This window comes from Cheilinus undulatus, linkage group 6 (genome assembly GCF_018320785.1).
Source record: "Cheilinus undulatus linkage group 6, ASM1832078v1, whole genome shotgun sequence".
Lineage (NCBI taxonomy): Eukaryota > Metazoa > Chordata > Actinopteri > Labriformes > Labridae > Cheilinus > Cheilinus undulatus.
Window position 1 is genome coordinate 45024604 of NC_054870.1, and position 22818 is coordinate 45047421.

The 22818-nt window shown below is 40.2% G+C and overlaps 1 protein-coding gene and 1 long non-coding RNA gene across 2 annotated transcripts in view; both read left to right on the plus strand.

Annotated features, from left to right (window-relative positions):
• The window catches only part of prim2 (DNA primase subunit 2), a 51387-nt gene extending 33521 nt beyond the window's left edge, over window positions 1-17866 (plus strand). The window contains exons 11-14 of the mRNA XM_041789734.1: window positions 10850-10976; window positions 11229-11311; window positions 14350-14418; window positions 17501-17866. Of these exons, the coding sequence (XP_041645668.1) occupies window positions 10850-10976; window positions 11229-11311; window positions 14350-14418; window positions 17501-17728 (507 nt within the window). The 3' untranslated portion in view covers window positions 17729-17866. The remainder of the gene's footprint in view (window positions 1-10849; window positions 10977-11228; window positions 11312-14349; window positions 14419-17500) is intronic.
• A 2540-nt stretch (window positions 17867-20406) lies between these two features.
• LOC121511350 overlaps window positions 20407-22818 on the plus strand; it is a 119337-nt gene continuing 116925 nt past the window's right edge. Inside the window, exon 1 of the long non-coding RNA XR_005992040.1 lies at window positions 20407-20779. This is a non-coding gene — a long non-coding RNA (uncharacterized LOC121511350). The remainder of the gene's footprint in view (window positions 20780-22818) is intronic.

Below are 22818 nucleotides of genomic sequence, written 5' to 3' on the forward strand. Positions count from 1 at the left end.
ATCAAGACACTACCCAAAGTACAGTGCATTCATAAAGTATTCAGACCCGCTTCACTTATTCCTGTTTTCTTATGTTGCAGCCTGATGCTGCAGTCAAGGAAAAAATATTCTCATTAATCTACACTCAGTACCCACCCTGACAAAGTGCAAATTTATAGAAACAAAAAAACTCAATATAACATTGACAAAAAGTATTCAGACCATTTGCAAAACCACTTGAAGACTTATCAGGTTCCCCCTATTACTCTCGATCTTTGCAGAGATGTTTCTACACCTTGATTGGAGTCCACCTGTGGTCAATTAAACTGACTGGACATGATTTGGTAAAGTGCACATCTTTCCATAGAAGGATTCAGGGTTGACAATGCATATCAAAGCAAAAACCAAGCCATGAGTTCAAAGGAACGGAACTGCCTGCAGAGCTTAGAGATGGGATTGTTGCGTGGCACAGATCTGGGGAAGGCTTCAGTAAAGTCCTACTAAACTGAAGGTTCCAAGGAGCATGGTGGCCTCCATATTTCTCAAATAGAAGTAGTTTGGCACAACCAGGATTCTTCCAAGAGCTGTGATGCTTGGCCATACTGAGCAATCAGTCGAGAATGGCATTACTAAGGGAGGTGACCAAAACCCTGTCTTACTCAGGCTCTGACTGAGCTCCAGAGATCCTGTATGGAGATGGGACAAAGTTCCAGAAGATCAACCATCAGTGCATCCCTTCACCAATCTGGGCTTATGGCCAGTGGCTAGATGTGTGGCTAGATGGAAGCCTCTCTTGGTGCAAAACACATGAGAGCCTGCTTGGAGTTTGCAAAACACCCCATGTGAAAGCCAATTGCAGATTAGTAGTGTACAGCTGCAACTCCCTCTTTTGCATATGGTGCCCACGTGACGCAATCTCTCCAAGGAAAGCCAGCGGCCCAGGCAGTATCTGCATAATGATATCCATGGGTTCCCCTTAGGGGGCAAGTAGTGATTTCTGCTTAGAGAGACACAACCAAAGGCCATGTTTTGTGCTTTTTACGACTATGCCAAGGATTCAAAGAGCAAAAATAAAAACATTCTTGATTCGTAAGCCATTTTGTGTCCTTGAAGTAGTGAAATATTCAGGCAAAAAAATTGGAAAGGCTTTAAAATGGCAGCAGGCAGGAATTTAAAAATGCCACCATTTAAGGTTGAGCGGTGTCACTCCCCACTCCTGTATGGTCCATGTCCACAAAGCATTCTGGTTTGGTTCAGTACAGTTTTGTCATGGTTTAACACATTAAACTCTGATCTCACCTGTGTTTCCTCAGCTGAGGTCTGTCTCACCAACCTCCAGTCTCGCCTGTTGTGATGGGAAATCTGTTTTCTTAAGAGATCCAGATCATTTGGCTCAGCTTAGTAGAGCAGTTTTTTTGGCCCCGAAACAGCTCTTCATTTGGTACCAGTTAGATTTTTTTGAATGTGGATTAAATAACCACAAAGGATGGAGGGAAGAAAACTGGCACTCAAATGGGACCTAGCTACTGTGGCTCACATTAAAGAACCTTTCAGAAACAGACTAATTTGTGAACGGCTCATCAGTTATTAGTCAGTTAAAACCAGTTAAATTCTGGTGAAAATCACATTTTTATAAAGTGCAGGGATTTTATTTGGAGTATGTACACATTCTCTGATAATAGCAGCATAGAGGCCCATTTAGAGCTTTACAATACTAACTTTTCCTCCATTCCCATCCATTCCTTATAGCTGTCCCCCACTCTCTTATCCCCAAAGGACATTTGGGATCATGTGATTGCAAATGACCTACAAGTTTGACACTGAGTTGACACAACAACACTAGAACACTGAAACATCTAAATGGAATAGAGCTGGGATTCATTGTAATCTTTCCTTCCCCTTTTTGCTTGATATTTTCTCATAACACATCATCTTATAAACCAACCTATTAGAATATTTATATGATAAGCTCTTTTACTGTGTTTGAAGTGAGGCAGATCTGTAGGATTTGCAGCAGGTGTCACAGCACTAAAGGGAATCTTTAAATCTAATCTGTCTCCGCTGCCTTTTACTTTATAATCCTCCTTGTGCATAGTGTGTTGATGACCTTTAAAAACGGCCCATTTTCTTCTTTCAGCTACATCAAACTTTTAGACTTGGTTGCACTTGCAGTGTTTTATAGTCCCCGAACCCTTTATTGTTTCTAGGTTCTTGAAAGGCCTGCAGTGCAGATTAAAAAAGGGAAGTATTTTAAATGGTGTTACATTCAGGAGAAATCAGTGCTACAGGCGAATCAGTCACTATGGACTGAGCTTAAGAAGCCATGCCAAGTTACACACATACATGCACACACTCACGTACGTAATCCCTTTGATTGTGTCCTATTTCTCTTTCTCCATTGCCGCAGGTTTTTTTGTGAATGTGTCCTCGAGTGTGGGGGGATGTTACGGTGATGTAGCCCCCCGAGCCGTGATGTGCACTAAAAGATCTGTCGCTCTGTTGCTTTAATGCATTTTATGTGCTTGTGTTTGGACTCCTTACTGAGATTCTTTTATGATTCCTTTAGTTTGGAGGTCAGCTGTATTTCCAGGATTATATGACAAGAGGGCTGTAAGAACGCAGTTTACAACGCTTCCAGATCGGATGATTTTATTTGACTGATCACATCTCTTTTTAAACCTGGCCTTTATCAGATTCCTGTGACGGTCTTGAACTGAACTGTAGGAGCTACAGACCCGCATCAAAGACGTCACAGGATATGGCCCAGTAGTTGGATCGTACCCTCATGTATGGAAGTTACAGCCCCCCAAGCTGGCGGTTCTACTTGTGGCTCCTTTCCAATGTCCTTTCTCGCTCTTGCACCCTGATTTTCTTCTTTTTCTGCTGTCTTGTTTATTGAAGGTACAACAGCCCCGGGGCACAGATGGTGTGGTGGTCAGGTCATGCCCCATATACTCAGGAAGCCCAGGTTCAAGACTGGCCTTTGGCTCTTTTCCTGTGTATCATTTTCCCCTCTCTCATCCCTACTTTTGACTCTATCCACCATCCTTCTCTAAAAATAAAGGCATAACACACCCCAAAACAACTCTTAAAAGATAAAACAAAGGCATTGTATGCAGCACAGTGTTTCCTGCTCTGATTAGAATGAAAAGTCTGACTGATATTAGTGAAGTTGCTGATATCAGGTCTATTATCAGCTGAGAGGCAGCTTGTTTACCTGTTTCAAAGTCTGGTTAGAGAGAGTGTATCGTGGCTGCCAGCTGAACTGGGTCCACTCTCTGGAGTTTCAGGCTCCTCTTCACCTCCTTTGGCAGAGCTATCAAGCAGCTCTAAGGGCTGACAGCTGTGTTTATCACCTAAAATGTGGTCAAGCTCATTCTCAAACAGGCAAGGGATCCAACTTTGACCACTAGAATGTTTTCAGTCCTCAGCTTCTCTAAACCTGGCTGCAAGTCTCAATTTTTTATTAACACAACAGCCATGATCTCTTGTGACTATGTTTGGGTATTTCATTTAGTATTCTCTCAAACACAGATCAGTTATGAATCAACCTCTCATATTGTCCTGTGCAAAAGTGTTACCCAAAATAATTTAAAGGTCTAACACCTCATTGACTGTGTTTACATGGGCTTGATATCCCAGTTATAAGTCATATCCCAGTTTGTTTGATAAAATGGGGGATACCGTGTTTACATGTGCACAGAGAAACCTGTTTATTCATATCCCTGTACACATGAGAAATAGTAGTATCCCGGTTTCTGATCACTGATGACATTTTTTAAAACCTAAGAATGATAAGACTACTGTGAATTATTTTGGACTTAACACTATTTAACTCCATTGTCACGTGTAAGAAATGGTGTTTACCTCGTTCTAATAATGTTCCAATTCATAAAAATATGAAATAATGATTATTATCAATTAAATTTAGAATAGACTCCAAGAAAGAGCACAGCAATCCTGCAAGTAAATTCATTCACTAAATAACCGACCCAGGAACAGCTTCAGAATAAAAGCATTATGTAAAAACATGGGTAGCTCAAGCTTTTATTTTGAAAAGAATACCGGAGTAGCTATCAGATCTTGACAGACTTAGCAGGATGCCAGCTTCTGCTCACAGAGCTCTGGACTCAGAGTAACTCGTAAGGTGAGCAGTCGGTCTCTGTCTTCACAGTAAACTACAGTGGCGTTTCATTAATGGATAAAAATTTGACTGTTGGGGTGCAGGTAGCCTTGTGACTTAAGGTATGCCATGTACATGGCAGCCCGTGCTCTGTGCCCCTTTCCTACATTTCTCTCCCTACTCTCTCATCCCTGTTTCCGACTCTGTCCACTGTCCTCCTCTATCATAACCTTGCAAAGCAGATGGATTCGTCCATTATCGTGTTTCTCACCGGCAAATCCATCTTGCAAAGCTGAACCATTTGAGCCAGGTTAGAAAAGTGACTGGACCAATCAGTGTTGAGGGGCACGGCAGAGTTGTGACGTATGCAAGCAGCGAGAAGAGGCCGGTTTGAATTATAGCAGAAGACATTAGCATGGATGCTGCTTAAGCATCAGTTTTATCAGAACTTGACGACATTTCTTCATTAAAAGAAGAACAAACAACAGCAGTGAGTTGTTTTCTTTTCAAACACATCTTCTGACATGTCTACAGTCGCCATGGTTCATGTTATTCAGCTCGCTTTGGAGTTTACTCCTCCATAGTGGCGCATCTCAGTTTGGGGCTATGACGTCACGTGTTTTGCTGCTCTGATTGGCCCATATAGATGTGGCAGACAGAGCGTTCATCCAATCACCCTCCAAGTTTTTTTTTCAAAGGCTCTGCCCTTTCCCAAACTCTGTCTTTGAGCGGTTTACCAGATGGATGTGTGTTCAACGTTTTTCTCAATTTGAGTGCGTTTAGACACAAAACTGCCCTCAGATCATCGTAATCCGCTGACTGCTCTGCTACAGACAACACAGCCTGCTTCTCACTCTCTCTCTGGGTACAAATGGACCAGCTGTCCCTCCGCCAAACATCCAGCATGTTTCAAAGAATATGAAGTTGTATCTAAAGTTAAATGAACAGTTTTACCAAAGTTGCACCTGCACAGGTAGGCTGCAGCTGTCAGAAAAAGGGATACGGCATATACATGGCACAGAATCCCGTTTTCTTTGGAGTTTCCAGGTAGCCAAACTGGGTTTCTCAAAACTGGGAGACTGGCATGTCCCGGTTTCTGACAGTGTTTACATGCACAAACAGAAACCGGGATACTCAAGTCCATGTAAACACAGTCACTGTTTCTCTACTGACTGCCTCAATTGCAGAAGTAATTCCTTTTTTTTTCCATTGTGTGTGAGTGAATCCTACTCCTGCTTGTGCTGTCCAGAGCTTTAACTAGTGGTCCCCTAGAGCTGTGATCATCAACTGGTGGCCCAAGGCCCCTAGGCCCCCCAAAGCTTCCCACCTGGCTCCTAAGACATTTAAAATTTAGATAATATGAGGAGGAAAAAGATGTGTTGGTTTTTAGGGTATCCCTACAGCTATCAAGTAGACCTGAAAAACAATCATTATAATTAATACACCCGTTTTCAGGAATGACTTCATGTTTTGTTTTTGCAGAAATCCTTCAGCCATTGGAAGTAAATACCATCCATAACAAACACATGCTTATCAGGCCAGTCCTGATTAAATTTATGCATCAACTTTTGACCTCAGGCTCTTAGAGAATGCAATTAGCCCCGCCTGAGAATTAACACAGAAGACCGAAGTTGTCAACCCTTATTTTGGCCCCCAGCTGGCAGTATTTCTCCTCATCAAACCCAAAAGTTAAAATGTATGAGTGAGGAGGTTCAAGGGCAGTGCTCAGGAAGCGGACTGGCACCTCTAGCCAATCTCAGGACTTTGTCCAGCGATTTTTACCAGCAGCCTTCCATTTCCCAAGTCCCTGAGCACTGTCACTGCTCAAGGGTTAAAAGGGTGTTAAAAATAAAAAATAGGACACAGAGAACAAAAAGACATTTTTATTTGAATTACATAACTTTTGTTGCTTTTAGAAACTGACCAGTCAACATTTAAGCATTTGCATTTGAATCTAATGTCTGTCCATATTTAGTTTCAGTTGAAAAGGTTTAGTTTAGATGAGTTATTCCGTTTGTTCTCCTTAAAGTTCTTAAATCAGCAATTTTGGCCAAATAATCATTCTAAAGTAGTAAAAGTTTGATATTAAGTCATTCTGAGTCTTTGTATCACTTTTTCTAAGACCACATAGGATTTTTTACCATCCCAATTATTTCACATAATACATATTAAACACAGTCTAGTGCCAGTGGAGTTCCAAGATTAGTTTTAATAGAGTAGGGGGTCTTAAATCAGGAAATTGCTCCTTGAATCCTTAGAAGCTCTACATAATTAATATTTGATTTACTGTACTTAAAGAAGATTTTATAGTTTCTTAAATTGCCACTGCAGCTTGTCACATTAGCAAGTTCAGGGGGTTTTATTACAACATTAATGTGTTATGATGGGTGCAGTCGTGGTGATTGTGTTCTGCCACTGTTGGAGATGAATCTGTGTATTTTACTGTTTGATTTTTAGAGGCAGGGTCCTTGTAATTCTTTTTTATGGTTGCACATAAACAAAAAGGCTTTGATTGTGTGGAATGACCCTCATTAAAAGTATGAAGGATTTTTGGGGACTGTTGCAGTGACTGGACAGGAGATGATGTGAAGGTTTTAGGAACTCTCCGGTTTAGTGATAAAATTGACTTGTGTCCTCGACCTCCATGTTTGCATATTTAGAGCTCACATAAATGGTTTCTGAATATTTAACCAGGAAGTCACAAAATTTGATGAAATTCAAACCATCCAGGCAATGTGGTTGTAGAAAAAATGATAAGACCAGAGAAGACCAGACAGCTGCACCGTAGATCAAAAAAGGGAGAGAAAATAAACCTAAATCAAAATGTGGGTACTTGAAGGTTTTCAAAATCTGTGGTTGAACCAATGAAGCTACCTGCATATTTATTTCACATGAACTGATTACCAGCCATAATGTCATGACATTCAAGGTAGATTTACCACGAGTTACCCGAGTGTCAGATGATGATTGATGCCCCTGTAGAGTTCACAGGTTTGTACGTTATCAACCATGTTTTAAGAAAAACCTGGTGTGTTCTTGATCTTAGAGACAAGACCCTTACGAGCCACATTCATAGTGTCACAGTGAAGTATCTAATTGATGAGATCAGCCTAATGTAACTCCCTGCTCTCCAAAGTGACCATACTCTCAAAAACCAAACCCCGAGACTGGATGGTGGTAGATTGGAAAACAGTGGTAGCATTGGACACTTCTGTGTTGTGTTCTGTGCTTCAAACTAATTAAAACGATAATTTACATTTTGTTTTTTTTATCCTCATAAGAAAGGAGTGTAAAAGCAGAGTTGTGTGGCCTTAGGCTGAAACTAGAAGGGGGTAAAGTGGTCAAAAATGTGGAAGCGGAGCCGTGTTCCTACTGACACTAAACAGGGATCGCTCTGTGACTGCAGGAGCTGTAGTCTGCCTGCCCAGTTACAGATTCTTCCTGCATTACCTAGCTTATTAATGACCTTTTCGCATTTAAGATCCAACTAATTTAGCACAGTTAAAATACCCACATAATGTATGTTGTCAGTTTCTAACATCTCCATTCACAAGATGGGGACAATTCTCTATTTTGACAAAGTCTGAAAAGGCACTCATATACACACAGTGTTAACTTTGACAGCTAACTTAGGTGGCTTTCACACTAGGGGCTCCGTCCCTAGTGTGCAAACAATGCAAACAAACCACGCCCGGGCCCTTTAGGGGAGGTGGTCTCAGACATGTTTCAGGTGGAATCTGGCACAGTTCGGATGAGATTTGAATGCAACTACGCCTGGATACGGGGCATGATGTCGTATCAGCTATATGACGTTGTCGTAAAAACTACACTTCTTTCTATAGCGTGGCAGTTTGTTCACATTTTTTCTTAATAAAAGGCAGAAATCATCAGAATCAAGTCAACAAATGGTCTGTTGTGACTCACCTTATGGATGAACACAAGTTGGACTCAGTAAGATGAGATGCAAAGGCAATCAAAGCCTCAAAAACCGCTGTATCCACACAGCGAGAGCCCATTTAATTCACTGAGCTGTAGTAGATGTGTTGACACTAAGAGCGACATTACTGGCATCTTAAAAAATGATTTTAAAAACATTCTTTGCTCTGGTCGTGACCTGAATGGTTGCCATGGTAGCTGCTTCTTTCTTTCCTTGGCGTGTTTGTAAACTAGCTATAGTGCTCTGAAAAAATATTCTCCCCCTTTCTGATTCCTGATGTTTTTTGCATATTTATCACACTGAAATGTTTCGGATCATCAAACCAATTTCCATATTTCACAAAGACAAGCCAAGTAAATACAAAATGCAGTGTCTGAATTATTATTTAATTTTTGGGGGGTGGGGGGGATATAAACCCATCTGGCCCTCAGTGATAAAGTAAATGCCCCCTTGTGAAATCATGAGTTAACTGTGATTAACCACAGTTCTTGGAAAGCTGAGTTCAGTTTCACTGGCCACACCCAGGCCTGATTACCACCAGATTTGTTGAATCAAGAAACCGCTTAAATAGAAGCTGTCAGACAAAGTGAACTAGACTACAAGATCTCAGAAAGAAACACATCATGCCACGATCCAAAGAAATGCAAGAACAAATGAGAAACAAAGTGATTGAAATCTATTAGTCTGGAAAAGTTTGCAAAGTCGTTTCCAAGGATTTGGGACTCCAGCAAACCACAGTCAGAGCCATTATCCACAAATGGAGAAAACTGGGAACATTGGTGAACCTTCCCAGGAATTGTCGGCCAACCGAAATGACTCCAAGAGTGCAATGACGACTCATCCAGGAGGTCAGAAAAGAACCCAGAACAACATCCGAAGACCTGTAGGCCCCACTGGCCTCAGGTAAGTTCAGAGTCCATGGCTTAACCTTAAAATGCCAAAAACAACACAAATACTCATCTCACATTTGCCAAGAAACATCTTGATGATCCCCAAGACTTTTGGAGAAATATTCTGTGGACTGACAAGACAAAATTTGAACTTTTTGGAAGGTGTGCAGCCGGTTACATCTGGCATAAAAATAACACAGTATTTGATACAAACAACATCATGCTGCGGTGCTAAACAACTGGGCTTAGTGTGAAAGCCCCCTTGAATTTAGTCTTTGGCCCAAGACTCAGCACCGTCAAAATGTGCGTCCAAACAATTCCCTCATCATTTTCCCTGAACAACCTGGACGCGCTGTGGCACTTTAGCCACCTGCTTGATTCCCAGCAACGCTGGCTGCAGCTGGCATAGTGATTTCCATCTGTTTTGTACATCTCAGCTGCAGAGTAGCAGCTCTGCAAGAACAGAAGAAGAAAAATAGCAGAATCTTCTGTTCAAAGTGTAGAATAAGTGGGAGGCCATGGATGACTACCACTGCTCTTGTCTTTTTGTTTTTTTTACTTACCTAGTGTGAGCCCTGGTCTCTCCACTCTGGCATCAAACACCTGACCCAGCAGTGGCTGGTGGGGAGTTTGCATTAACAGCATTATCAGGAGTTCTTTAATCACTTAAAGCATCTTCACACATAGGCAGTGGTGTATAGATAGAAGTAGTGGCACATAGAAGTAGACGTATACTCTTGAGACATTTTTTATAAAAGTTTACCCATTACACAGCACCATCCTCATGGTGGTAATCAAAGCATTACTGTTTTTTATTATACCCCGAGATACAGTAGTACCGTATTACCACCCATGCCAAGTAGATTGAGGTTTAGTTGACAAAACATTTTATTCCAGTTTCGGTCAATAAAAAATCCTAATATTGTCATTCTTACTTTTAGTCAAATCCTGTATTTGGTTCAAACCAATTTAGTAAGCCAAGTTATAGAATTAACATAATACTGACATTAATGCACTGTCAGTACTTTAATTTATTCAAAACATACTGATGAAGACACAAACATCAACTGTTCTCTCACTTCATTTCTGCTTCTGTTTTGAAAGATTATTTGCAAGGTGGAGAATTTTTGTCTTGTTCATTCTCCTATACCAAAACTAAACGTATTCTTCATGATGGTTTTAATTTGCAAAAATCTTACTCTTTACTAAACAAGATTAAAATTGGGAAATTGAATTCTGAAACCACAGCCATCTAAAATGTGTTCAGTCACAGTTGAGCTCTTTAGGAATAAAAGCTGCCATCACATGCCACCTGCCTCTTGATAAGCCATTAGAAAAATTCAGTTGCAATAGCTGGTTTTAACCTATAGAGGGCAGTCACACTTTATATGCTTTTATATCATTGTGTAGTTTAAATGCTTTGTACTCAAATGTTGAGATTTGGACCCTGACTGATAAATAACGCTACATGATGACCATATATACTGTTGGTTTTCAGCTGAAACGGTGGTCTTAGGGTTATTCACTCTTTAAACAAGATTCTATAAAAAAGAAGAGTTTCAATTTTAGAAAGAAATAGTGGGTGAATATTGTGAATGCAGCAGCATATTTTATTTATCCTTGAGTTTAAACCTCAGTCCTCATGCTGTAACAAAGTGCTCCGCAGGACAAGAGGGCAACAGTAATGAGGGGGAAGATGTCCAGGTTACACTCTCCATAATTCAGCTCTGTCGGGTGTGGCGACACGTCTACAGCAGGTTCTCACTAATAGCTCTATATTTCATGGAGGAAAACACCCTGTCAAAACTGACATGATGTATGACAACGTCTCTTTTCACCCCAACCTTGTCCCTCTTACACTCTCATCCTCACTAATGCCTTCTCCTCCTCTCACCCCTCTCTGTCTTTCTTTCTCTGTAGTTTGACAAACAATATGCCTACAGCATCCGCCACATGTTTGGCAAAGAAGGCAAGCGAACAGACTACACCCCCTACAGCTGCATGAAGGTGATTTTATCAAACGCACCCAGCCAAGGCGACCATCATGGTGAGTAGACGGCTGTTGGAGGAAGCCGTTATGCATGTGATGAGCCACTCTACTGTTATCATAGGCCTCTTTAGTTCAAGTGCTTGGCTTGTAGATGGTGAAGCAGCAGAGTATGGATATTACACGGACAAATATTCTGCATATACAGCACTTTGTATCTCATTTTTATTAGTGCATCATTTTGTTTAGATTAATTTGCCTATTTAATGATATATTTGTTTATTTCAAGACATTTTTGTTATCTATTTATAGGATGTCCGTTCCGTCACAGTGACCCGGAGCTGCTGAAACAGAAGCTTCAGTTCTATAAGGTGTCTCCAAGTGGAGTCAGTCAGGTAGGTGGTGTACAGTCTGCCTACTGTGCTGTTACTGCTCTTGAATGAGACAGGCCTCTGGTTACCTTGATCTCCTTTAGCTGGGGGAAATTTCTGTTCTACTTTTCTTGCCTGAACTATTCAGAATAACTAAAATTATCAATTTGCAACCCTCAGTGGCTGAAAGCGTTTGGTCACATTTATAGTCATAGCTTTAAGCCACATGGCTGCCAACAGGGCAAAAAGACTATTGACCACTATGTGGAGCTGCTGCATCTGCATTTTAATTCTCCATCTCTTCAAAATGATGCAGGTTTACATCATATGACAACAGAAAATAGACATTTATATTGATATGAACTGCAAATTTTGGCCACTTTGAGTCCTTATACAGCACCAGAGACACAATTTAAATCACTGTAAAACACTAAAGTGTCTTACGAGTATATCTTCAATAGAGGAGAATCCTACTCCTTACGCTGTGGCAAGAAGGTCTACAACAGTATGAGTATTATGTGTTTGGGGTCAGTAATGCTGCTGTGAAGGAAGTAAGAGGTTAGAAATTGGCAAACAACAAAAACAATGATTGCTAATTAGCTAACAAAGGCTAGCCATGATAACACTCCCTAACAATGCTATCAGGATTGTTTAACACCATATTTTGTTGCATTACTAGGAGAAATATGTTCAGTGCAACTATCTATTGTAACCTAAAGAGAGCTAAGCATCTAGCATTAACTTTCTTAGTGATATTCAATTTGTCCGTTTGAAACATTGCAGTAATTTGTAATTTTTTTATTTTAGAAAATTCCCTATGGATGAAAAGAAACTTTCAGTGGATTCTGATTCTTATCATCTGTGGCTCCAACACTGTCAGTTTTCAGATAATTTACTTAACTGTCTACTTGTGGAAAATTAAAGGGAAAACCTGCTCAAATATCTCTTGAACTTCTAAATAAAATAGTTGGAGTGCATTATACTAGATTTTTGCTGATGTGTCAATATCATCCAGAACAGTGGTTCTCAACTGGTGGGCCGGGACCCAAAAGTGTGTCGCTAAGTCCTTTGCAGTGGGTCGCGTACGGGTTCCTGAAAACAGCTTGTTTTGTCCTTTCTCTTTTACAGTGTGGAGTTTTCAACTATATGAGATCCAAACTTTACAATTTTTCATTGACTATATCTGATTGGTTGACATGCTTGTTCTAGATGCAAATAGTGGGGGTTTCTGAAAAAACGCTGAGAACCAGTCACCTACACTTGGGTTACTAAGGACTGTATAAAAACCTGAACTAAAATAACCAAAAGCATCGATTAACTTCATCTACATTTAACAACAAATAGATAAAGAGAAGTTTAAATGTTTTTAAAAACCTTTGACATTTTTAATTGTGTCTTGCATGTCATTTTACTCACCCAGAAAGAAGAATTAGAGTGTTTTTACACTCACGTTGTGGTGGATCCCATTACAGCCAGTGGTGCATGCAAGAGTTTGACTTTAGAGAACACCATACTGAGGTGCTAGAGCTGTGCCGTGCTGTGCCGGTCCATATGTGCGTGTTTGTCTTTTGCCAGATTGGCCTGACATCATCAACAAGAGTTCTTCCATCACTAAAGCGTCTTCTCACACAGACAGTAGTGCTGTGGGTGCAAAAAGGCACATATTCTTGTCAAGACGGTAATACAACCAATACTGTGGCTGTTTTTAATACTCCAATATATGGTATTACCGTCTTATCACCTTTCTCTAGACGAGGCTTTATTGTACTTATTAAATTACTTGCCGTATTGAAGAAGCCTTGATTGTAGCAACTGAGATCATAAAGCATTAGGGCAGTGTTGATTGAGATAATAAATTTACTGAGAAGTAAGCTTATTTTTCCATTAGTTTGCATGCAAACCAACTTCTTTTACATCTTTAGTTGTTCTCTGCAGGCCATTAGAAAGAACTCATTCCTTTACTTTTGAACAAAAGATGCTACTTTGCTACCTCCAGACTTATTCAGTCTGTAGGCTTAACCTGCAGGTTTATGACCACCCTGTTAGTGAAGTTTGTTTACATGCTTGTTTACATTTTCTAGTAAGAACTTGACAGATGTCAAAAACATCATTATATGCACTGCTGTGAGGCTGTAATGATAACTGCCTGGCTGATGTGTGACATGTTTCCAATCCCTGCAAAATCTTCTGCAGTGAAGCTCATGAATAGAAAGCACTGAGAGCACATTAGTGTGGTGTTTTCCTCTTTTGCACGAGAGAAAAGAAAAAAATGCTCACAGCACAGCAAGTGTTTTCCCTTTTATTGTCAGTCTTTTGTGTACATTTCTGCAGATGTTCGCGGTATACCATAGCAGAGAATGATGAAAACAGCAGGAACTAAAGCAGCCCCTCTCTGCAGCAGTGGTTTGGAGCATGCTTGTGGCAGTGTCACGCTGGAGGCAGCCTTCAGGAATATGGGAAATAATGAATGCGCAAAATACTGGCACATTCCCCTCATAAGTTTAGTGACTGCAGAAGACCTAGGAGTTTTCTTATTTTCATGGGGTCAGACACCTTAAGTTTGCTGTCACGCTGACACCACACAACTGTGTGAGAGCACTGATATGACCCTTCCAAATCCATGGCTTTTAAATATCTGCTTACTTCTCACTTTTCAACTTTATGGAGCTTCACAAAACCAGAGAGAAGAGAAAAAAAGTCAAAATTGAGATTTGCCAGAAGACTTGAAAGTGTAATCGTTGCCAGCGGTTGTTCTACAAAGCGTTGACTCAGGGCTTGAATATTCAAATGAGACCAAATAAGCCTGTGATCTGTTTTCATTACTTTTGCAAGATCTTGTGAGGAATGTACTCAGAGCTGTCATTATGATTAATGAGGAATGTTTGTGTAGGTAGTAGACAGAAAGCAGATTAAAACAAGTTTGATACAGGACTGCAATAACACAACATGTTGTCAATATACCCTGTAAATGTGATGTGCCAGTATCTGAGGTGGGTCTGTTTATGCTGGGGAAAAAGTCACATTTAAGCTGAATTCTCTCTTTGTCACCCTTTTTTTTACAGATCCTGGAGCTGGTTAAGGGGATGCACTATCAGCTGGCCTGCCAGAAGTACTTTGAGCTGACACACAATGTAAGCTCAGACTTAATTTGCAGCAGAGGTTAACTGGGGATACCTGTGGGACAGGGAGAAGTTCAGTCCACACACATCACAGAGGAAAACTCAGGGGAGACCAAGCTCTGTTAGCACCTTGTCCTATTTTGTCCCTGTGAATACTTATCAAATTTAAGCTGTTTTCATTGGTGCGCTTGAGTCATCATCCTTTCAGACACTCAAGGTCCTAGAAGTAGACGAAAGCAGTAATCGTATTCTTTAACTCCTTTGCTTGTGATTAAAGGCCAGTATCCAGCTGAGTTTGGCACACAGTTAATACGCTGGACCCTTTCATTGAAATTCAAGGACTTTTGTCACTCTGTTAGAGTGACATGACACACCAGAACACTTCAAACAGCAAAGCGTAAACCTCTGGATGTTCAGTAAATTGTAAAAGTGCTCTTACAGTTCAGCTCCACATCAAATTAAACAGGTCACTGTTTAATAAACAGAATTAAGTATGCTGTTTTAGAGGACATGATTGAATCCTTGGAGTGAGCGTAGAAATTATAATTAGGGGCCATGACAGGCTTCCTTTTATGTGATAAGTGTGCAGCAGACTAAATGAGAGTTAAATGAAAAAATGTATTTAACTCTATGTGTTCAGGGTGCATGAAACTAAAGTTAAGAAACAATTAGCTGAGATTTTCTACACTTTTTCTATTTTGTTATGTTGTAGCCTGATGCTGCAATCGTTTGAAATCATTTTGAACCCTCATTAATCTACACTCAGTGCCCCATCATGACAAAGTGGACAGTATTTTAGTTTTTTTTATTTCTTGAAAATAAAAACTGTAATATCACTGACATAAGTATTCAGACCCTTTACAGCAACACTTGAAATTTAACTCAGGTTCCTCTTATTTTCCACACCTCTCTATAGAAGGACTCACAGCTGACAATCCATATAAGAGCAAAAACCAAGCCATGAGGTCAAAGGAACTGCCTGCAGAGTTCAGAGACAGGATTATTACAAGACATCGATCTGGGGAAGGCTACAAAATTCTCTCCTGCGCTGAAGGTTCCCAAGAGAAGAAGTTTGGCACAACCAGGGCTCTTCTAAGAACCGGTCTACCAAACTGAGCAATCAGAGTAGAAGGGCCTTAATAAGAGAGGTTACCAAGAATCTTATGGTCACTCTGAGTGAGCTCCAGAGATCCTGTGTGGAGATGGAAGGACCATCATGCAGTCGTCCATGGATATGGGCTTTATGGCAGAGTGACTAGATGGCAGCCTCTCCTCAGTGCAAAGATTGTTGCAAACACCAAGTGAGTTCATGAGTTTTCATGTGCTTTGCACTGAGGAGAGGCTTCTGTCTAGCATCTCTGCCATAAAGCCCAGATCAGGGAAGACCCCTTGAGCTCTTGGTCACCTCTCTTACTAAGGCCCTTACATCCCGATGGCTCAGTTTGGCTGGGTGACCACCTCTTGGAAGAGTCCTGGTTGTGCCAAACTTCTTCCATTTGAGAATGATGGAGCCCACTGTGCTCTTGGGAATCTTCAATGCAGCAGAAGGTACCTTTCCAAATCATATCCATCAATTTAATTTATCACAGGTGGACTCCAATCAAGGTGTAGAAACAGCCGCAAAGATCAAGAGTAATGGGAGCAACCTGAGCTAAATTTCAAATGATTTTGGAAAGGCTCTGAATACTTATGTCAGTGTGATATTTCAGGGTTTTTAAATTATTTTGAACTTGTTTGCAAAAAAAAGTCTGTTTCACTCTGCCATGATGGGGCATTGAGTGAAATTTTTTGAAAATAAGAATGTTTTTTCAACTGTAGCAACAGGCTGCAACATGATAAAATTTTAAAAAGTGAGGGGTCTGAACACTTCCTGAGTGCACTGTATGTGGGGCACTGGAGTGAAGTAGCTTTCTAATTAAAAAGCAAAATGCAGAAGATTTTTCCCTTGCATACATCCTTTATCGAGACATTTTGCAAATGTCTTAAAATTAGGTCAAGTCTAAGGTAAAAAAAAAAAAACATCCTTTTCACATAGTATAGGTTCCATGCCTTCATTTTGTTTCTCACTGACTGGCATCTCCTGTGACATAAAAACTAACTTTTGACAAAACCACACGTTATTCCTTTAAGTCTCCTGGTAAATGTGTATAACACCTAGTCAACTGAACAGCATCCCCAAGTGTGCAAATGTATGCATAAATCATCTGAAGTGCAGCTTTTACGAATAAGAGGGCATTTTAACATCAGGCCTCATGGGGACTCCTTGGCTTTTGCAGCCAGCCTCAAGGGGCCACTAAAGGAAGTGAAGATTTTTGTTTTTTATTTTTCAGCATCAAAAGTTGCAGCTTTCTCAGTTCCTCATCTTGTTAACTGAAACAAAGCAAAACAGTTCTTTAACACATTTTGTACTGTCCCTTTAATTCCTTCATGATTCCATATAAAAATGCCAACCAGGCTTGCTGTTTATTGACTTTTATAATAAATGCTTGGGTCAATTGCTTGCTGACATGTATATTAATCTCCTCCATGCAAACAGCAGAGTGAAAACAAAGATGTGTCCTGCAGCCATGTGTAAAATGAATTAATTTACTTCACAGGAGAACTAACACACATTGAATTAATATTTGTCAGAAGCTATGAGCTGATAAAAGCAAGGATTAACACCAGTATCTGGTTTCTAAGAGTTAATTTCCTCTAATGGAAGCTGGCAATAGTTATGTAAAACTCCATTGTTGTTATTTAGAATGTTTACGTCTCTTGGCATGAAAAATCCCAGACGTACCAGTTGTTTGAAAATTATGGAAAAGGTCACAGAAAGAGCGTCATCTGTTAATTGATTCATAGGTTTTTACTCAACATGAGTGATTTTGGCATTTCATGTCCTGAAATGACATTTCATCTTTTCACTGAGCGCTGATGAAGTAGTCAGAAAACTTGGCTCTCCAATTTGGCTGCGAAACCCTTCCCTCCTCATTATTGAAAATAAATTTAAATATTTGAGTAAATTACAAAAATCTATTCCAATGAAGTGATGCCACTTCACTGAAAATTAACCCTGCTATTCTCTGTCCTATTTTTTCTCTCTTTGGAGCAGATTGAGGATGCCAATTTCTCACTCAATCACCCAAACCAGTACTTCATCGAGAGCCAGAAACTTTTGGGGGGAGGAAAAGAAATAAAGCGAGAGCTGGACACACCACAGAGGTCGCAGGAAAAAACGACCGCTAAAGGATCCAGCGCAGCTCAAGAGGCAAAGGCGAACACCACCCAAGGTTTGGATGAGATGACAGAAGATCTGGATGCTTTCTTTCAAGATGCCTGATTACATTTTATACTTCATACATGCAGAAATAAATATTTTTCTTTTTTATGAAGATTGAGGGCCCACATTCTTACTTGCGTCAAATCTTTAAAAGTCACTGTATCCATCTTGATGTGTATTAAAGTTGTATATTTGCAATCCTGATGTTTTTGTCTTTTTTAGACAAAATTATTCAAACAGGCAGCTGAAAACAAAAGCCTTTTATTCTTTAAAATATTTTTTATTAAAATATTGGCATTCAAATTCCTTCACATCAAGAAAACTCTACAGAGCTGACAATTAAGCATTTCATTCATAGATTTATGAACTGAGGCATTAGACGGTATTTTAAGGCAAACACTATCATGGTTAGCTACGCATTTTATGTTCAACATTGAGGACTATTAAAATGAGGGATTTATTTTCCTTCTCTGATTTTAAAACGTCTTAAATTGTTTACAGCTGAACTAAACTCATTTTTATGTGCCGAATGAAATCAGTAAATTGTGGTTGGCTACACCTCCCAGGTTTGAGAACTGGTCTTGGTAGCAAAATCAGTCATTTTTAAGCGATTTTCCTTATTTGCATGTATTGTCTAATGATTGTTTTCTTAATTAGGCTCTTAAAGGGAACTCTGCATGATCAGACATTCACCTTGGACTGATATTTGTACCCCTCATATGTATACTGAACCCCCCCAAAAAACGTTAGAAGTCTGCATTTTGAGAGACTTTTAAATACAAATTTTAATTATTGCATTGGTTGCCCATCAAATGTTAGTATTATGAACATGACTACGCTAGTAGTGAAGGGAAAATCATGAACACGTTACTCTTAGTGTAATTTAAAGTAAATGTAGTTATAGAGGCAAGAGACGGTGAGTGGAGTTGATATTTCAAGGTCGCTGCAGATCCTTGAAAAGCCTTGAATAGTCTGAAATTACACATTTGATATTGAAGGCCATAAAAGGTCTGAAAGGCTCAGCTTAAGCTTTACAAGGCACTTTGACTAAGATATGAGCTGAAATACCCAGTCTTTGTTTTTCAAGCCAATCTTATATGATGTTATTCATTTCTCCCTACATATTGTTCCATATGTTCTCCATAATGCAGGGACTTCAGAGTTGGAAGTTCTTGATTTCCTGGTGGAGGTCCCCTGACCCCTCTCTGATTTTATTTGACTCATTGTGATTTATTAAACTCTGTACTGTAGTGAAACAGATCAAATTTTCTAACATCTGGGCTACCAGGTTGCCCACTTAAAGATCCTTACAGCCCACCCTTATTTTAACAGGTCTTCCCTGGCAAAAAGCATTTTTCTGCTTTCTGATAGTTAAACCGTTCCACACACCTGCAAAAACGCATTATGATCATTATCAACGTACTGTATATTTATAGAATAGAGGCATTAAATATGCCAGAAATCATCAAACTTGGGCATTTATGACTAAAAGATTTCTTTTGCCCTATACCATTTGACTTTTCATCACAGGTCATTAAATCAGAAAGTTCTGATTGTGTAGAAGTGTTAGAAACCCTATATTGTCAAAGTTCCTGCTAAGAGAGAGAGAGGTGAGCAGTAAGTCCATGTTGTTGACACCTGTAGAGCTGTAAGTCCTGCTATTCACACCTGTTCTGATCCTGATCATATGCCAGAATCTCAGTGATCACCTGAATGCTATCCTACTTCAAAACATGGAGTCCCATTCACCTTCAATAGCTTTTAAAAGCAGGAAATTATTACAAAATACTACAAACAAGATCTGTGTGTTAATTAACTGTTTTTTATTTTTTGTAAAAAGAGGCCAACCTTGTAAAACAGTGTTAATCATGTAGCGATGGTATAAAAAAAGACAAACTGGTGTGATTCACGCCCTCCTGATATTCATAGCAAGCATTTATCTTGTGAGTGTCTGTATAAATAAAACTCTCAAGATAAATCCTTTCTTTTAATATCTCTTGTAGCAGTTCACAAACTGCAGAGATATTGACTCCGCTAATGCTCCATGCAATCTGGTTCATGTCTTCAGTATTAGAATTTAGCCAGAATTGCCTGGTCTATCCTTTAAATGCTGTCTTTACATGTTTAATTCTGTGTTTAATGACTTAAGACTCTGTATACGTTTGAAAAATGGGGATAAAGGTCTGCCTGATCAACGCACAGATCATGTTAAAGGTATGTCGTCATTATTCCCATTTTTTAAATGCTATTTATGGTGAATGAGGCTTCTTTAGATGATCACTGAGACATTGGGATATGATGATCGCACCAGGTGTGAATAGCGGCTCTTGGAGCTGTACCTGTGTCAATGACCTGGACTTAGGGTTCACAAAGGTAGGCTTTGCATCTCTTTCTCTCACTCTCTCAGCAGGCACTTAAAAAAATCAGCTCCCTTCCCTAACCTGTATAGCAGATAGAAATATTAATGGTTAAAATGTAAGCTTGTCAGATAAGTAAATACTTAATTCATACATATATTTTGTTACCAAGAGGATGTTGCAAGAATCATTTAATACAAACTTAAAGTAATCTTACTACCCCTACTTTTCATGCAGTGCTGGGGTTATTTATCTACTCAGGCTGCAAGCATGTGGCTAATTAAGGCGCGTGAATCTCCATGAAATGACGCGGATGACGTCAGACCAAGCCTATCTCTGGGTAGTTCAGCACTACTGGAAACTATGCAGTGAAATCTTTACCAGAACACTCTTGAAAACTGATTTTTTTTTTTTATCTCAGTGCGGTTTCCTGGTTAAGTTCACTGTAAGGAATAAAGCTGAAGCAAAAGAAAATGTGGACAGCTGTGCAATCCAGGTAGTGGACTTTGATGAGAGGCTGAGGGGCTCATGGCAAGGGCTCCATTTCTCGTCCTTGTAGCTGGTTGTTAATGCTGGAGGTGTGCTGGCTAAAAAGCAGGGGCAACGTACGGTAATCGATGAGAGGAGAACTGGACCCAACTGTCACACTTTTGTCTTTTCCGGACTACTCCCTATAAACAACGATGGCTGGATTTACTGCTTCAGTGGAGGTTACAGTTGAAATCATCATGAGGACTTTTATTAAACAAATACGGTAAGACTTATTTTTCATTTGAAATGCTGGGTTTTAAAGCGGTGTCTAGTTAACGGAGAACTGGTGTGTTATTGTTTGGACCATTCGTTGTTGTCAGTGGAGGGTGGTATTTGGCTGTTGTAATGTGCTAAAGTATAGTAGCGGCTAATGCTAACAGGCTAACGGTGCTAATATGAAGCTTAGTGTTTATGTGTTAAATGTTGGCGTATATTGTGCGGCTGACTGCATGTGTGTAAAGGAAAGCTCGGAGCTTTCATTTTGTTTGTTTAATCCACTCACACTAAGGCGAATTAGATAAAGTCTTGAGGGAGTCATTTCCAAGGTCCGGTCATGTGTTGTAGTGGACACTAGAGGGAATGTCTCTCACACAAATAGACAGGATGGAAAGAGGGACGTGATGACGTCAGATTCTGTTGTTAGCCAGCGTTGCTTGCTGGTGAATGGCATTGTTGTATTGGAAGTAAAGAAGTAAGCATGAGAGCTTCCATACTCACGCCTGATCGTCTCATTCTAATCGACTTCCACAGTGTAATATTTGTCTGACAGGCTGTAATAACAGGCTAAAAATTAATCAGGTTTACTGTTAGCTTGGTTCCTACTGTCTCGGTTTTGGCCAGGTTCGGAAAAAAATGTATCCCCAGTCCCGTTTTAGCACAGACTTAAAGCTGTGTCACAGGGTTTCTGATTTATGTGCTCAACTGCTGTTAAATGCAGAAACACAAGGTTAAAGCAAATATCTGGTAGTATTTCTAAATGGCCGGAATTCTTGAGGACAAACGTCTGGCTCTGCCACACTAGCTGTATTTGTCCTCTATGATTTTATGCACTCTGACATTGAGAGTAAAGTCTTCATGGTTTTCTCTTCTCTAGCAGTGCAATCGTACTCACAATATAAAAATCTGATGCATAGAAGTAGTACTGACAGAGGACTGCTGAAGCCACATGACGTCACACCACCTAGCAGACAGTTGATAATCACAGTATTCCTGAGAGGGAGTATCAGCATTGCAGTGAGTTGGCCATGAGGCTCCAGCCAGAGGTAGTAAAAAAAATCAACAAAATTATTATTCATCACTCCACAAACTCAACTAGTTTCACAACTGAACTGAAACCAGACTGCTGTCAAGCACTCTTGCCACCCCGTGTCCTTGATTACCAAGACCAGCTACTTGGTAGTATGAACACTGATTGTGTCTGTGGAAAGCCTGTAAATGACCCAGCCTCTGTAGCCTGCATAAACCACTCAGATTGAACTGAAATAAGTCAGCCTGGCTGAGGATTCCCCATTTGTGTTATTGGCTTGGCTTACTGTGATATCTCAGTGCTGCCTCAACAGCTGCATCACAACTAACTGATGTAAAACACACTGATAATTACCACCAAATAATTAATCCACACATTTAGATCTATGAAAAGCAGATCACTGTTCATAGCCAAAAAACTTGAAGAAAACAGTGGAAAGTGTTCAGAGTAAACAAACCTTGATTTTTAAAGCTATAGGCTCCATATATTAATTCTTAAGGAGGCTTTGAGTCGCTGCTTCAGGTGAAGGACTTCAAGTATCTGGGGTCTTGTTTATGAGTGAGGGTAAAAGGAAGCATTAGATTGACAGGCAGATTGGTGCAGCATCAGCAGTACTGCGGGCATTTTTCTGGTCCGTTGTAATGAAGAGGAGCTTAGCTGGGAGGCAAAGCTTTCGATTTACCAGTTGCTCTACCTCCCAACCTTCACCTATGGCCATGAACTCTGGGTAATGACCTAAAAGATGACATCGCGGATACAAGGGGCCAAAAATAAGTTTTCTCTGTGGGGTGGCTTGGCTTAGCCTTACAGGTAAGGTGAGGAGTTCAAAATAGAGCTGCTGCTCCTTCCCATCCAAAGAAGCCAGTTAAGGTGGTTTGGGCATCTGATCGGGATGGCTCCAGGTTGCCTCCCTTCGGAGGTCTTCTGGGTATGTCCAGCTGGAAGGAGACCCCGAGGAACAACCAGAATGCACTAGAGGGATTATATATCCTGTCTGGTCTGGGGATGCCTCTGGA